This window comes from Urtica dioica, chromosome 10 (genome assembly GCF_054948205.1).
Source record: "Urtica dioica subsp. dioica isolate 48M chromosome 10, U.dioica_male_clone48M_v1_H2, whole genome shotgun sequence".
Taxonomy (NCBI): Eukaryota; Viridiplantae; Streptophyta; class Magnoliopsida; order Rosales; family Urticaceae; genus Urtica; species Urtica dioica.
In genome coordinates this window covers 20,505,228-20,519,907 of record NC_142765.1, presented here as the reverse complement: position 1 = coordinate 20,519,907, position 14,680 = coordinate 20,505,228, and the positions used below count along the sequence as shown (strand labels likewise).

At 36.4% G+C, this 14,680-nt stretch overlaps 3 protein-coding genes across 4 annotated transcripts; 2 read left to right on the top strand and 1 right to left on the bottom strand.

The window, feature by feature from the left end:
• Nucleotides 1-711: 711 nt before the first annotated feature.
• On the top strand, nt 712-5,572 carry LOC149383866 (uncharacterized). Its single transcript, XM_089628562.1, has 7 exons — nt 712-1,062; nt 1,547-1,785; nt 2,180-2,849; nt 3,333-3,699; nt 3,981-4,057; nt 4,431-4,625; nt 4,802-5,572. The coding sequence occupies exons 1-7, from the start codon at nt 883-885 to the stop codon at nt 5,372-5,374; spliced, it is 2,301 nt and encodes a 766-aa protein (XP_089484688.1). The 5' UTR covers nt 712-882; the 3' UTR covers nt 5,375-5,572.
• Nucleotides 5,573-5,574: 2 nt separating this feature from the next.
• On the bottom strand, nt 5,575-8,738 carry LOC149383865 (uncharacterized). 2 transcript variants are annotated; one of them, XM_089628565.1, is made up of 6 exons: nt 8,115-8,738; nt 6,886-7,088; nt 6,591-6,798; nt 6,394-6,479; nt 6,149-6,240; nt 5,575-6,030 (listed from the first exon to the last, which is right to left on the bottom strand). In XM_089628565.1, the coding sequence occupies exons 1-6, from the start codon at nt 8,211-8,213 to the stop codon at nt 5,816-5,818; spliced, it is 903 nt and encodes a 300-aa protein (XP_089484691.1). In that variant the 5' UTR covers nt 8,214-8,738; the 3' UTR covers nt 5,575-5,815. The 2 variants fall into 2 exon arrangements, with proteins under 2 accessions (XP_089484691.1, XP_089484690.1); XM_089628564.1 differs by having other exon boundaries at nt 6,591-6,801; nt 8,115-8,737.
• Nucleotides 8,739-13,171: 4,433 nt separating this feature from the next.
• On the top strand, nt 13,172-14,337 carry LOC149383864 (uncharacterized). Its single transcript, XM_089627930.1, has 3 exons — nt 13,172-13,354; nt 13,606-13,893; nt 13,996-14,337. The coding sequence occupies exons 1-3, from the start codon at nt 13,172-13,174 to the stop codon at nt 14,335-14,337; spliced, it is 813 nt and encodes a 270-aa protein (XP_089484056.1).
• Nucleotides 14,338-14,680: the final 343 nt, after the last annotated feature.

Below are 14,680 nucleotides of genomic sequence, written 5' to 3'. Positions count from 1 at the left end.
TCCAGGATCATCAACTCCCAAAGTCCCGAACCTTTTTGGGCTCGTGCCACTGCTTGTCGACATGTCCACAAAAAAGCACAGACTTCATACAGGATAGGCTTTGATGTGCACTCAGTCTGGCCAATTGAAACCACCTCGATCCCAAAGAAAGTGCAAGGGAACGATGCGAAAACGCGAAGACTCCAAGCTGAGAAATGGACTAGTTGACGTCATGGAATTCGATGTGGAACCACTGGTCCGTCAAAAAAATTAATTCTCTTTTTAGAGGGCGAGTTACCAAACTTACCAGATGTATCGACATCTCTGTTACTATTTACCTTTTACGAGTTTTAATTTTTTTTATTGATTATTTTGTGCTCTTTCCTTGAATAATTTAAACTATCTTGTAAAAATTTATCTCTGCTGTGAATTTTCTATATTTACTCTTTATCAATACCATAAATAATACAAATTTCATTCTAAAAAAAAATGTCCCAAACATAAATAAGAAAGGGAAAACAATAAGACCAATAAATACCTCATATTTGATCTCGATCACACATACTCGGTGTACAGAGTACAGAGTTAAAGCACATTCTTATCTTCGAGAGAAAGGAAAAGAAAATTCGTGTTTAATAATAAACAATCATAGTAGTACTAAAATGATTAAATCAATACGCGGTTTTCATACTTATTACAATACTGCCATTAACATTTTACGGTTATACTCTGTCTCTGTCTCTTCAACTCCCAAAGAAAAACAAAACAGATGCCTTGATATTTCATTTCGAAGCTTCGTTGCAGAGAATCCAATTCTCTCGCTTTCCATAGATTCCACAACCTCGAAACGCCCAATATTTCGTGAATTTCTATTTCCTACTGAGTTCAAATGAGAGTTTGATAATGTGGTTCGGAATTGTGTTCGGTTTTGGGATACTTGTTGGGGCTCTGGTGGTTCTGGGGATCGAAGCGATCGTTGTTCTTGCCGTGATTGAACGGTTGAGCCAGAAACCCCCACGGCTGGAGAGTCGAAACGATCAGCTCGATCACAATCAGTCTCTCGATTTCTCTTTCAACAAACAGGTCTGTTTCTGATCTTTTTTTATTCTTGTCTGTTTGTTCTTTGTATTTATTTGATTTTGCCATTAATTCGAGAAAAAAAAACACGGAAAAACTGTAGTTTATTTGGTTTAATGTTAGGAAAATTGTTTGTGGTAATCACAGCTCAGTTATTTGAAGCTGATGAATTGCGTTGCTTCTAGTGATTTTGTGTTTATATGTTCTTACAGAAATAGGTTAAATCAACTATATTACAAGCCAGTTCGGGTCTAATTGTATCTGTATATTTGAGAAGTAACTGAAAGATATTTAAGCAATTGTTTGAAGAAGAAAGATTTCCAGTACAATGCTTGACTAGCATCATTGTTAAAAATACAGAATGGGGATCCGCATTTATAGATGGTTTATAGGTTTAGGCTTTATATTTAAGGAATTTGAATCCAATTAGAAAATATGAAATACTTTTATGATTATGGTGAATTTAGGAATTGTGTTTGTTGTGTCTTAGGGAGTCATCTGGATCTTGCTTTCGAGTAAAGTTCCAAAAGATTGGCTGGACAATGGAAAAGCACCGAAAGAGCAGAAAAGGAAGAAGGAATATTTTGAGGTTACTCCAGTGAAAAAACAGGCCAAAATCAATGGCCAAACTCTCATTCTCACGGAATCTGATGGTTCCAAGTCAACTTTGAAGCTAAAAGGATGTACTATCGAAACGGTTTCGGCGTCTCACTTGTCTTCGAGAAAATGGTATTGTAGTCTCTTGGGGCATTTATCTGAATTTCCTGTATTTTGTTTGCATTTTGTTCACTGTTAAATCGTATGGTGTTTTGTATGACGGGATTTTAGTCTTTCCTAAAAGTTTTGGAATCATGTTTCAAATCCTATATAACATTCCTTGTATGTACCTTTTAATATATATGTACTTTTACCAAGTTTCATATGCATGGTGTAACTGCAAGGTTTTTTTTTTTTTTTTTTTTTTTTTTTTTTTTTTTAAATCGAGCTTAACTACAACGTTAATAATTATCATTTATTGGTTTCTGTTTGTGTGTAGTTTCATTTCTCGAATTTTTCGTACATCTTTTTGGTCTTCAATGGGAATACGCTCATTTTGCTTCTTCTTATGCTCTTGATTTTTCAGGGCCAAGCGGTTTCCCCTTAAACTTGAAAACAAGGTGTCTCCGATTTACAAGGACTGTAAAACCCTTTACATCTTCCTTGAAACTTCGTGGGAAAAAGAATCATGGTGTAAAGCTCTTCGACTGGCGTCATCTGATAACAGAAGTAGACTTGAATGGTCCGTGAAGCTGCAGAAAGAATTCCGCAACTACTTGACATCCTTGAACGACGGATATCCTTCGTTCATGAAACCCTCATCTGGGCTCTACGCCACAGAGTTATCAGATAGGTCACAGAGGAACGACGGTTCTTCTTCGAAGGTTCGGACATTATGGAAGAAGTTCGCAAAGAAGGCTTCGAAAAGTGGTGCAGATAATAGGGCGAGCTGGCCATCTTTGAGTTACGTGGAGAAAATGGGCGAGAACGGGCTGAGCATTGGCTTGTCGAAGAATCCATCGCCAGCTGAATCAACAAGGCGGTATGTGGAAGATTCCGATGCGGTTTTGCCGAAATTGACGCATTCCATGAGTCAGGGTCAAGTTTCTTGTGTCTCTGCCTCTGATGCAGATACCGAAGAGAGGTTTGGTATTATTGACGAGGGAACTTTGTGTTGGAATTTGTTGATTTCTCGGCTTTTTTTCGATTCCAGAAGGAATGGAGAAATGAAAAAATCCATGCAAGCACGAATTCAGGTATATTACTAATTACTCTTTGTGTTTTAAGGTCAAATTCGCTCGCTAGATGATGTATTTCCTTGTTCGTCCGAGTCATTGGTTGAAATCGAATAGTAGGTAGATCTTATCAGACACGCTAACAGTCTATATTTGCATGATATTATCAATTTTTTCAGGATAAATTTTTCTATTTACTGTGGTCTTTGTTTCTTGTTTGTATTTGATTATATTCCTTTCACTGCGGCTACAATATATTGCAGTTAGTTTGTCTTAAAGAGGCTATTTTATAGGGCTTTTTTAATTGTTAATATGTTTGCATTACAGGTACATGGTTAGTGAAACAGAGATAGCTTAGTTACCATTTTAGTATGGTTGTTAACAGATATATTTTTATATTTTGATTTATTGCACACGATACTAATTTTAGATGAAGGAAATGTAGTTGTAGATGATTATACAGAAAAATATTTAACCTGATATATATGCTCTTTTTTGGTACAGAGAACAATGTCTAATATGCGCACCCCGAGTTATATACGCGACGTAATCTGTACTGACATTGATCTTGGAAATCTTCCACCGTATATACATGGCATGAGGGTCCTTCCAATGGACACGAACGAGGTGTGGGCCTTTGAACTTGACGTCGAATACGCTGGAAGTCTTGTTTTGGGCATAGAAACGCGGCTCGAAGTTGGTGAACTAGACTCTGAAAGGACCATATTGGACCCAGATTCCGAGTCGAATTCCGTTGAAGATGTACCGTCTGAGCTTCTTGAAGGTTTTGAGTATCTTGAGAAGCAATTGGATCTTGCCGAAGTGACTTCTGAGGGATTTAAGCATAAAGAGGAAGGCGAACATAAACTGGGTCAGATATTTAATTTAGTTTGACCGCAACAGAGTTATTTATATATTTTAGCATTTGGATCGGTGATCTTAGTTTCGCGAGATTTGGGTTTTTGTGAAAGTTTAGAAGTGGCATTAGGGTTGTGATTCATAGACCTTTTGAAATAAGTTGAGCTGAATTGAAGTAACACAAAACTAACAACAGAAGACACAACTCTCGCATCTAAATTTTCCCGATAGAAAAAGCACACACAAATGAAATGAATGACAGTTTCCCAACTGACTGGTTTCTGTTCATGACAGATCGGTCAAAAAGCTCAAAGGCATCAACGTCGAGATGGAAGTCTATCGTAAATAATATCGCCAAGCAGGTTTCTCAGGTTCGTATGATTTTTTTTTAGTGTTCTTTGTTTATCATCAATGATACATTTCTGTATAAATTTCTGAGCGTATAAATCTCCGATTCATGTAATTGCTTACATAGTTTGACACCCCTCTAAAGGAGAGCGTTGCTAGGCTTCACCATCTATTGGAGGGGACCTCTAATTTCTTAAGACTTTATGTTATCTGACTTTTACAAGCGCGCTGAATTGTGATATTTTAGGGGGAGTTAAATACAAAGAAAAATAAACCCTCCGTTTATTGATTTATATTTCTCGGTAGACTATTATGGGTGTGCTTGTTTCCATTTTTTTCCCTCTATATTCACCATGTACAGTGATCCTAGTCTGAAATTATGTCTTTGGTGTTTAGGTGCCCATCTCGTTGGTGGTGAGGATATCGTCTCTCCGAGGAACCTTGCGGATACACTTAAAGCCACCACCTTCTGATCAGTTGTGGTTTGGTTTTACTTCCATGCCCGACATAGATTTTAACCTCGACTCGGCCGTGGGAGACCATAAGATCACGAACGGACAAATTGCTTTGTTCATTATCAATCGCCTCAAGGTACAAAGCGGTGCTCTTTCCCCTTACCTTTTTGCTGGTCTCAAAGTGTTTTTTATTCTTCAATTTTCTATGATTGCAGTTTCCAAAAAAATTTCCGGGTCAATAAGATATCGTAGAAAGAAAATGAACTTTATTATAACCCTACTTTTTTATATTTATTTTTATCTAATTTTCAGGGAGCAATTAACGAAACTCTCGTGCTTCCGAACTGTGAATGCGTTGGACTCCCATTCATGCTGGCGGATAAAGACGATTGGGTCCCAAGAAAGGTTGCACCTTTTATCTGGGTTCATCGCGACACCCCGAATGACTCCGCGAATTCTCGGGATCCTATAATTGACCATCTTTGTGAAGCCAAACCAAAGACGGAACAGGAAAAAGAAGAAGCTACTAGACAAGTCGTTCAATCCGTTAGCAAGCCCAGTGAATCTAAGCCACTTTTATCCAACGGCATGTTGGAAGACCTGAAAGAACACTTGTTGGCGAGCAGTAACGAAGAAGAAGCCGAGGGCTCCGAGAGCCATAAGGTCGCCGGAGATTCCCCAGAGTGTCAATCGACTTCAAGATCTCTGGTTTTCTTCGACAAACCACCGCTGGCAGTCAAAGACGACGCTGCAAAGCCGAAAAAGATGGGCACGAGAGAGAGGATGTTTGAATATCGGAAGAAGGTGAGCGAGAAATTGGAAGAGAAGAGGCGTCAAGTGGAGGAAAAGAGCAAGCAAATGGTCGAGAAAATGCGTGGAACGTGAGACTACGCAACTACCTTACTTTGTTCTTTCTTTTTTTTTTTTTTTTAATTCTTGAGCTCTAGGCGATTCAGAGCAGAAAGGTCTTGCATTTTTTTTTTTTAATCTAGAACATTACTTTCTTTCAGAAAAAATATTACACATTACTTTCATATTTTACGAGTGTAATACATACACACATTTGTGACAAAACACGCAGAAAATAGGATATATATTATTTTACTAATAAAACAACTCATTCCACAAAAATTCGAGTCTCTCTGACGAGGCATAAAAGAGCTGCAAAGTTAAAGGCAAAGGCTACAAGTCTCTTGATGCAAAACAGAACTCTTAAAACAACAGAGAGGAGAGGCTAAAAGTCTCTTTTTCATGGCGGTCGTTAAGCCGAGAAACGAAACAAATGAACGATGCGATTCACTTGAAACAGAGTGCACATAGTTTCTTCTACTTGAGCAAGTTCTGAGAGAAGAAGTTGAAGTCGTGGTGGTGAAAATTGAGTTGCTTAAGCCACGAATCGGCCGCGTTGTAGAGATCGATATTCCTCAAGTAATCAGAGTTTCCTTGGTTCAACCAAAAATCTCCTTCCATCTTGTACGTCGCTAATCCGAATGGAGAAAGTGATGCCACATCATACGTACCGTCTTTTTCCATTTCCCAATCTGCAAAACAAAATAAAATAACATAATTAGTGAGTAACAATTCAAATTAACTTCTTTACGGTTTACTTGTCAAGCAAGGTAGCAATGATTTCCTTGAGTCCCAAGAAAGGTCATTTACCTTCGAAAGAAGCAGACAACGTGTGGTATGTGAGGAAGCTCGCTGATAAGCTCTTCTCGTTTTTCCGATACGGTATGCTATATATCGGATACCTGTCCAAACAACCCAGATATCGAAACGATTTCTCTATTATTGATTTAAATTCCGTATAAGATTTTATAAAAAAAAAAAGGAAAAAAAAAAAAGTAAATAAATGAAAAGAAGGGAAACTAATTAATACTACTAAAATGCCGAAGCTTGCTCACCAAGCAACAGCCATCCAGCTCGCGGGGCCAAGATCGATGCTCTTAAGCGTCATTAGTCCCGGATAATGATGAGCTAATTCCGTAACCTGGATCATCAAAAATAATAATAAATGGATAATTATTACTCACTCAATCATTGAAAAATAATAATTAATCAATAATTGACCAATCAATCAATCCATTGGTTAATTAATTACCTTTTCTACCAAGGGAGGTCTACAATATGGAGAACCCGTATCTACATAGTGCAAGTAGAGGTTCCCGAGCTTAGCGTTGCCGTGTTCATTCTCGAGCTCATCCTCGGAAATTACGTCCCAGCCCCTGCTCGAGTTGTTGCTCAGCGTCCTCGATAAATACTCGCTCCCACTGTCGTCGCTCCAACACTCGCTCTCCGCATCGCTATTTCTTCTACGCAAAAATCAAATACAATAAATTCAAATTTTCCTTGAAAATTTCCATCATAGTGACCCAAAAAAAAAAAAAAAAAAAAACCTTGATGAAGAGTAGATTTGGAGAGCTGAGAGAGAAGGAACGAAGTACTGCGAAATGGTCTCGCCGGAGCTCAGGCGAACCGGGGTTTCGACACCATAAGCGCTCCATTCGGAGTAACATTCCCACAGATCTCCAAGCGTGAAATATTTTATTTTTCCCTTGCAATGTGGTTGCCATATATTATTCATATCACCAATATAGCTCTGAGGAAAAAAGGAAAAAAAAAAATTTAAAATTGTGATCCGTATACAGTACTTGGACAAAAATCAAAATGTGTGATGAATCTGAAATACACTTCTTTATTTGTATGATTATTGTGTCTGTCAATGTATTGATTACTAGATTACCGAAATTCAAAACCACACACGTTACTTTTATTTAATGGGATATCTATTTTTCGTCACAATTATGTACTTTGAAAACTTTCCTAGGTAAAATACTGCAGAATTAAACAAATAACTTACTATTTGAGCAAAGTATATATATATATATATATATATATATATATATATATACATATATATCTTACTATATAGAATGAAGTCTTCGTATTAGCAGTTATGTTAAAGTTTAATACCCAATTTCATGATAATTATTTATAACAATAAAGTCTGAAAGCGAGGAAAACGAAAAAAAAAGAAAGAAAAGAAAGGATAAATGTGTAACAAGCTTCGTATTTATTTATTTTGGGTGTGAATATGACACGTGTCTTTTAGAGTCTTAACAGACATGTCATCAATACGTGTCCATAGAATGATTAGCACGAGAATATTCAAAGCATCTTTAATAGGATTATATCACTATTGCCAGAAAAAACAAAAAAGAAAGGAGAAAATAAAAAATATATGCAGAGACTTAAAGTGTGAAAATTTGACTTGTGGAATTATGATCTTCAAAAAAAAAAAAAAAAAAAAAAAAAGACTGAATTATGACCCCAAATATCGTTTTGTATGTATTCACGAACAATCACAATTTTTTTTTTTTTTTTTCCATAAAATTATTTTTACAATTAAAAGCGAAATAAATAGTAAAACAAGAAACACACGAATTTGAGAACAAACAAGTTTTTTTTTTGGATGTATTCAAGAATATTTCAGTCATTTATACACCGTTCAATTTAACAAATATGAACTATGAACAAAAGATACAATCTTCTTCCCTCAGAAATACAGTACAGAAGGAAGAAAAATAAATAATATCAAAAATTAAATAAAAGAAAAAAAAAATACCTGAGAAAGAGTTCTCGAAGGGACTATTGGAGTGACACTGTACAAGAAGCGTTCCAAATTGGAGTACCCAATTGAAGAAGAAGAAGAGCCACAAGACATTTTTTTTCCCTTCTTCTTGTGATCCCCAGAATCTCTCGAATAATAGTACTGATAAATATTTAAATCATGTACAACAATAATGACATTAAACAGAAAGAAAAATAGAACCGGTCAACACTATCTTCCTCAAATAATTCTTTTCTTCTTCGGCCAAGAACCCAGAAACAACAAAACAGATAATAAAAAAAAAATTAAAAATCTCACGGAGGAATCAATACATCAACGAGACACACTCAATCGTGTGCTCTTCTTCAACGGAAAAAAGGGAGATCAAAGAAATGTTAAAAGAAAAATAAAAGAAATCTGAGAGAGGGAATAACTGTCTCAAGATCAGCAAAAATGATTTTGTCTATTATTTTAAGCACATATATAGAGAGAGAGAGTGAGAGTAAAGTGTTTAGAGAGAGAGAGAGAGCGGTGTCGGAGGCTGTGAGAATCCGCTTCGCCGCGTGTTTGTAGCAAAGTCGTTGTCGTTTACACAACTTTTGTCTTGTTTTTCGGTGAGTATTTTTCCTTCGAATTATATTAGCTATTTAAGCTTATGCCTTATTTATTTGGCGAAGCGGCAATGGTATTTTATTCTCTTTTTTTAATACAAAAAAACAGTATTTACATTGATATATTTACAATTTTAGTTATTTTCACAAACTAAAAAAATTGTTTGATGAAATTCCACAACCTAATATGTATCTATGACCTAACTTGTTATAATTTAGAAAATACCACTACAAAATTTTTATCTTTTTTTTTTAATGTGGGTGGCACCACGTGATATTTTATTAATATTTTTCACTTGTGCCAGAGGAATACTACGATTACGTTATTACAATCAGTGACGGAGCCATGATTTCAATCAAGGGGGGCAAATTTGAGAAATATTTTTTAGGAGAGGCATTATTGAAAAAAACTTATAAATTTGGGTAAAAAACATAATTATTAGTAAAATTTAGGGGTAAAATTATAAAAAAAAATATAAAATTTGGGGTTAAAAAATAATTTTCAAAAATTGAGGGGGGCATTGGTCCACCCTGACCCCCACCTGGATCCGTCACTGATTACAATTACAAATCAAAAAAATAAAAAGTTAAAATAAACTAAAAAATAAAGAATGCACGAGCATAAGTTACACGACCTTTTGTGATTCTTAATTTATGTCTAATGAAGGAGCTAAGGGGAGGATGGTTAAATAAAGAAAAAATGATATTAGGATGCGCTAAAATATATTTTTTTCTGCCTGATTTTTTTTTAAATAATCAAATAGCACTATTAAAAAAAATACCCAAGAAATGCGATTTTTACTAGCCTCATCACATACTATATTTTCCACGTATACTTAATTAGACCACAGATTAAAGCAAATGAATGATAAAGCTTACATTTAAAAATATTATATAATTAAAGTCGCCTATCTTAAAATTCCATTTAATAGAAATTAGCTAGTTTTCAACTATTTTTTTAGGGTCCTCTATAGTCTTATGAATAAAATAAAATTATTATATAGCCAATATTTTGTTAATGGTAAGTAGTAGTAATATTTTTTTTTTATTAACTTGGTCAAATTTACATAAATGATATGATCAAATTTACGTAAATACTCAAATATTCACATGATATATCATGTGAATGATTATTTACTTATAATAAAAAATTCTAATAATTATAATAAGAGTATTAAACGTAGATCTACCTAAAAAAAAGGTTCTTCGGAGGCAGAGGCATGGCGGCTCGGGTCATCGACGACGGAGGCTCGTCCCCTCGGCGACAGCGGTGCGGCTCGTCTTCTTTGCGTCGGTGGTGCACCTCGGAGCCTCGGTGGCGAAGTGGCTCCGCTCTCCATCGACGGTGGTGCGCCTCGTCCTACGGCGAAAGCAGCGCGACTCTGTGCCTCGACGACAGCGGAGAGGCTCGGCTCCTCGGCGACAGTGGTGCAACGTGGTTCATCGGCAACAACAGCGTGACGTGTCTCCTCGTGGCCATCATCCTCCCATCGTATCGGTGTTGGCTCTCGTGTGTCGGACTCTGGTTCCGATTTTAGATTTTCTTTTTAGTTTTAGTTTTAGTTTGTGAGTGAAATTTTTAATTTATTATTGTGATTTGCTTGATTTGGTTTATTATGGAGGCGGATTAGTCGTTGTCCCCTTTTCCGTTATGGATTTCCTGTTAGAGTTTTCTCTATGCAGGCAGAAGAATCATCTTCTTCTTGGTCATCGGATCAAGGTTGATTAGATTTCTCCATCATCCATTCTGGATATTTTGAAAGAGCCATGTGTCTGCTCAATTTCTCTTGTGCTCGTTGTTCTTCTTTTTGTCGGAAGTATGCACAAAGTTGAGCGATTATTTGAACCTAGTGTTAGATTCACTTCGACTTAGGTCTGTTATGTTCCTTGTATTAAGATGTAATTCTCCTGTATTTCTAAGTATTTTACCCATTTCTAATTTGATAATTTCTCTCATTTTAGACAGTCATATGTCCGATTAACTTTTTTTTTATGAAAATTCTAACAGAAAGGTTATAAAATGAATTTGAGTATAACATAAAGGGAAATAAATTGCAATTTTAAAATTCCAAGAATCACCACTTAATAACGTCATAATACAGGGGTAAATATGTAATTAACAAAAAAACGCACAATTGTATTATGCACATGTTATTTTCTAAACTATATTTTTAGAGAGTTGACGAATTATATTATGTCACGTCAGGAGTTTTATAGAAATCTCACTGGATGATTTGCTTTGGATCTCTTAAAACATTATCCATAATTCCATATTATATTAATAGTTTTTTTTTATTATCAGATATAATAAATTAATAGTTTCTCACTTGTTTTTGTCCCTTTTCAGAGATAAATGTCTTTCAGTGAGTACGTGTCCAGTGTTGAGCCATGTAAGTCTGATTTAATCACGTGGTCTTTCCATGCATGTTTATTTATACATCTATCTACTATTTTTTTGTAATTTTTTATGATTGTATTTTAACTTTATCCAAGCCAATCCTCAACTGATCCGGGTCCACTACTTTTTTTTTGTTTTTTGAAGTGTCCCGGGTCCACTACTTTTATTTCGACGAATTGTGGCAGTCGAAAATTTAAAAATCAATTACATAATTTAATTTTCCTTCCGAGCAAAAAAATTACACAATTTGCCCTTGAACTCTTACACTTTTAACAGTGTCCTTCAATTATAATTTGTGTCAAACATCTAACTCTTTGAGTTTGAAATGTTTCAAAACTCACCTTTTCGTCAAATTTTAACAGAATTTGTGAGATTTTAAACATATTTACTTAAATATCCTTTTATATTTATTTTATTTTATTTTATCTCTCTCTCCTTACTCCTCTTATTCGCATTTAATTTTAGAAAAATTAGTCGATCTAAGCCACATCAAACGTTGCAATTGTAATCTAGCCAACGTTTCGTTTAATTTTCGAATCTAGCCAAATTTGATGACGTGTCATATTTATGTAAGATGGTATTAACTATAATAGCTTTGGTTTGGTTTCAAAAATACTAGCCCACGTTTTGAAACTTGGTTTTGTAGCCGAATTTATTATATTCGGTTTATATTTCGAATTTTAAAAAAAATTCTATATTTGGCAAAGTTGGTTATTGAGCGTTTTTTTCTTTACTGAACATTATAGTCGTGTAAGCAAATACAGTGTAAATGTTCGTAAATTTTTGTTAATCTCCGTTGCTTTGTTAATTTATGTTGATTATGGTAAATTTACATATGTGCAGGTAGAGCCGATTTCTTTACTTTCCTTTAATACGCATTTAATACCGTATTTTTGTTTTCCAAATTTATTTTCTAATTTTGAACGGGATTTTATCATAATTACGTGTATTCATTATCTTGTTTGACTTTATTCAATCAAATAAATATTTCCTTTCCCTTTTAATTACACCACCGAATCTTCTATTATGAATTCAAAAAGCTGAAATTAAATTGCTGAAATTATAGTCGTGTAAGCAAATACATTGTAAATGTTTGTAAATTTTTGTTAATCTCCGCTGATTTGTTAATTTCTGTTAATTATGGTAAATTTTTTGTGCATTTATTGCATTAAATTTTCTCTTTTAATTACATCACCGAATCTCCTATTAAATTAGCTAAATATTCAATTAAATTGCGAAAAAATCTGAAATTAATTGGCTGTATACAATTCAAACCGGTCAAACGTGGACTAGTGTTTTGATCAAGTAAGTATAAGAAAAAGGGTAAATTAGGTATTTTATATCCGTAAATTTCAGTAAATGGCTAGATTGCAAAATTTACCAAACGTTGGCTAGATTCCAAAAACCATGTTTCAAAATGGGTATGTTGCTAGTTTACCCTTAATTTTATTACGTGTTCCTCAAAAATACCAAATTCTTATTTTGAAATCAATGATTTGTTTGATTGAATACACAAAAAGATTGAATCAATCAAAATTTTCAATTCATAAAATTTTATATGAATTTGAATTAGTTCTCAAATGAGTTTGTTCATATTGGATTCGAGAGCACGAACAAGAAGAAAAAGAAGAATCAACTCATCAGATTCACCATAACTGTTACGTTCATATGAAATCAAAAAGAGCCACCACAACAATTGTTATACCGTCATTTTTCTTATGGTAAAAACGACATCTCAATTGCTAAAACAAAGTTACAATATAAAAGGACAATTTAGTCAAACGGGCTAAAAATACGCATGGCTAAACCAAGCGCAAGCGCCAAGTGACAAGCGCCAAGCGCCAAGCGCTAAGCGACAAGGGACGAGCGCCAAGCGCCAAGCGCCAAGGGACAAGCGACAAGCGACAAGCGACGAGCGACAAGCGCCAAGCAACAAGCGACGAGCGACAAGCGCCAAGCAACAAGCGACAAACGACAAGCGCCAAGCGCCAAGCGACAAGCGACAAGGGAAAACTGTGTAAGTCATCCGCGACTCAAACACTGATGCAGACGCTCTAGCCCGAATGGCCTCCGGGGCCGACGATGAAAACTTGGGGAAAGTACCCGTCGAAACCATGAAGCACCCGTCAATCAAGAAGGAAGAAGTGAACACAATAGAAGATGACCCGAAGCCAAACTGGATGACGCCGATCATAGATTATCTTCGCGAAGACACCCTCCCCAGCAACCAGGCAGAAGCCGGGAAGGTGAAGTATCAAGCGCAAAGATATGTTCTACGAGGAACCACGCTATACAAAAGAGGATTTTCGCAGCCACTCCTCCGATGCTTGGATGAGGCCGAGGTCAATTACGTCATGAGAGAAATCCACGAAGGAATATGCGGGAACCATTCTGCAGGGCACTCTTTGACACTTAAGACCCTAAAGCAAGGCTACTTCTGGCCCACTCTCAAGAAAGATGCATTCGAACTAGCAAAAAAATGCGACAAATGTCAAAGGTTCTCGCATATCCCAAGACAGCCCCCAGCGCCATTATGCCTCATCCTTGTTGCTCGCCCGTTCGCAAAATGGGGGTAGATATAATCGGAAAACTGCCAATGGCGTCAGGTCAGCGAGTCTATGCGATCGTGGCAATAGATTATTTCATGAAGTGGGTGGAAGCAGAACCCCTAGCGAAGATCACCGAAGTCAACACTACTAGTTTTATGAGGCGATCAATCATTTGTCGCCACGGTATTCCCGCCTCCATAATCACCGACAATGGCTGCCAGCTTGACAATAAAAAAGTCTGGGAGATATGCAAACAGTTGAAGATCATAAAGACCTTTTCATCACCTCGTCACCCACAGGCAAACGGCTAAGTCAAATCTGTAAACAAAACAATCAAGGAAACGTTGAAAAAGAAGCTAGAAGAGAAGAAAGGTGCGTGGGCCGACGAGCTCCCCCTTGTCCTCTGGGCATATCGAACGACTACCCGAACCGCGACGGGTATTCCCGTCGAGATCGGGACTCCATCTTTCCGAATGGAAACTTTTGACGAGGAAAATAACAACGAGGCACGCCGAATGGAGTTGGACGTAATTGAAGAGAGGAGGGTTGCAGTATTCACTCGCATGGCCGCCCAGAAGAGAGTCGTCGAGAAACACTACAACTCGAAAGTCAAAGCTCGTTGCTTCGCCGAAGGAAGCCTCATCTTACGGAAGGTATTCCAGAACACACACAAAAAATAGAGAGCTCGCGGAGTCGAGACCTCTCACAAAAAATATGGAGAGCTCGCGGAATCGAGACCTCTCTAAAAAAAATAAATAAATAAAGAGCTCGCGGCGTCGAGACCTCTCACAAAAAAAATAGAGAGCTTGCGGCGTCGATACCTCTCACGAAAAAAATAGAGAGCTCGCGGCGTCGAGACCTCTCACAAAAAAAAATATAGAGAGCTCGCAGAGTCGAGACCTCTCACAAAAAAAAAATAGAGAGCTCGCGGCGTCGAGACCTCTCACAAAAAAAATATAGAGAGCTCCCGGGACCTCTCACAAAAATATATATATATATATATATATATATATATATATATAT

Coding starts and splice junctions, on each gene's coding strand:
- LOC149383864 (XM_089627930.1), top strand. CDS start 13,172: ATGGCCTCCGGGGCCGACGATGAAAACTTGGGGAAAGTACCCGTCGAA. Junction 13,355..13,605: donor ACCAGGCAGAAGCCGGGAAG/GTGAAGTATCAA, acceptor CAAATGTCAAAG/GTTCTCGCATATCCCAAGAC. Junction 13,894..13,995: donor GCCAGCTTGACAATAAAAAA/GTCTGGGAGATA, acceptor AAAACAATCAAG/GAAACGTTGAAAAAGAAGCT.
- LOC149383865 (XM_089628564.1), bottom strand. CDS start 8,213: ATGTCTTGTGGCTCTTCTTCTTCTTCAATTGGGTACTCCAATTTGGAA. Junction 6,802..6,885: donor CAAATCTACTCTTCATCAAG/GTTTTTTTTTTT, acceptor ATTTTTGCGTAG/AAGAAATAGCGATGCGGAGA. Junction 6,480..6,590: donor GACCTCCCTTGGTAGAAAAG/GTAATTAATTAA, acceptor TTGATGATCCAG/GTTACGGAATTAGCTCATCA.
- LOC149383866 (XM_089628562.1), top strand. CDS start 883: ATGTGGTTCGGAATTGTGTTCGGTTTTGGGATACTTGTTGGGGCTCTG. Junction 4,058..4,430: donor TCGCCAAGCAGGTTTCTCAG/GTTCGTATGATT, acceptor TTTGGTGTTTAG/GTGCCCATCTCGTTGGTGGT. Junction 4,626..4,801: donor TCATTATCAATCGCCTCAAG/GTACAAAGCGGT, acceptor TCTAATTTTCAG/GGAGCAATTAACGAAACTCT.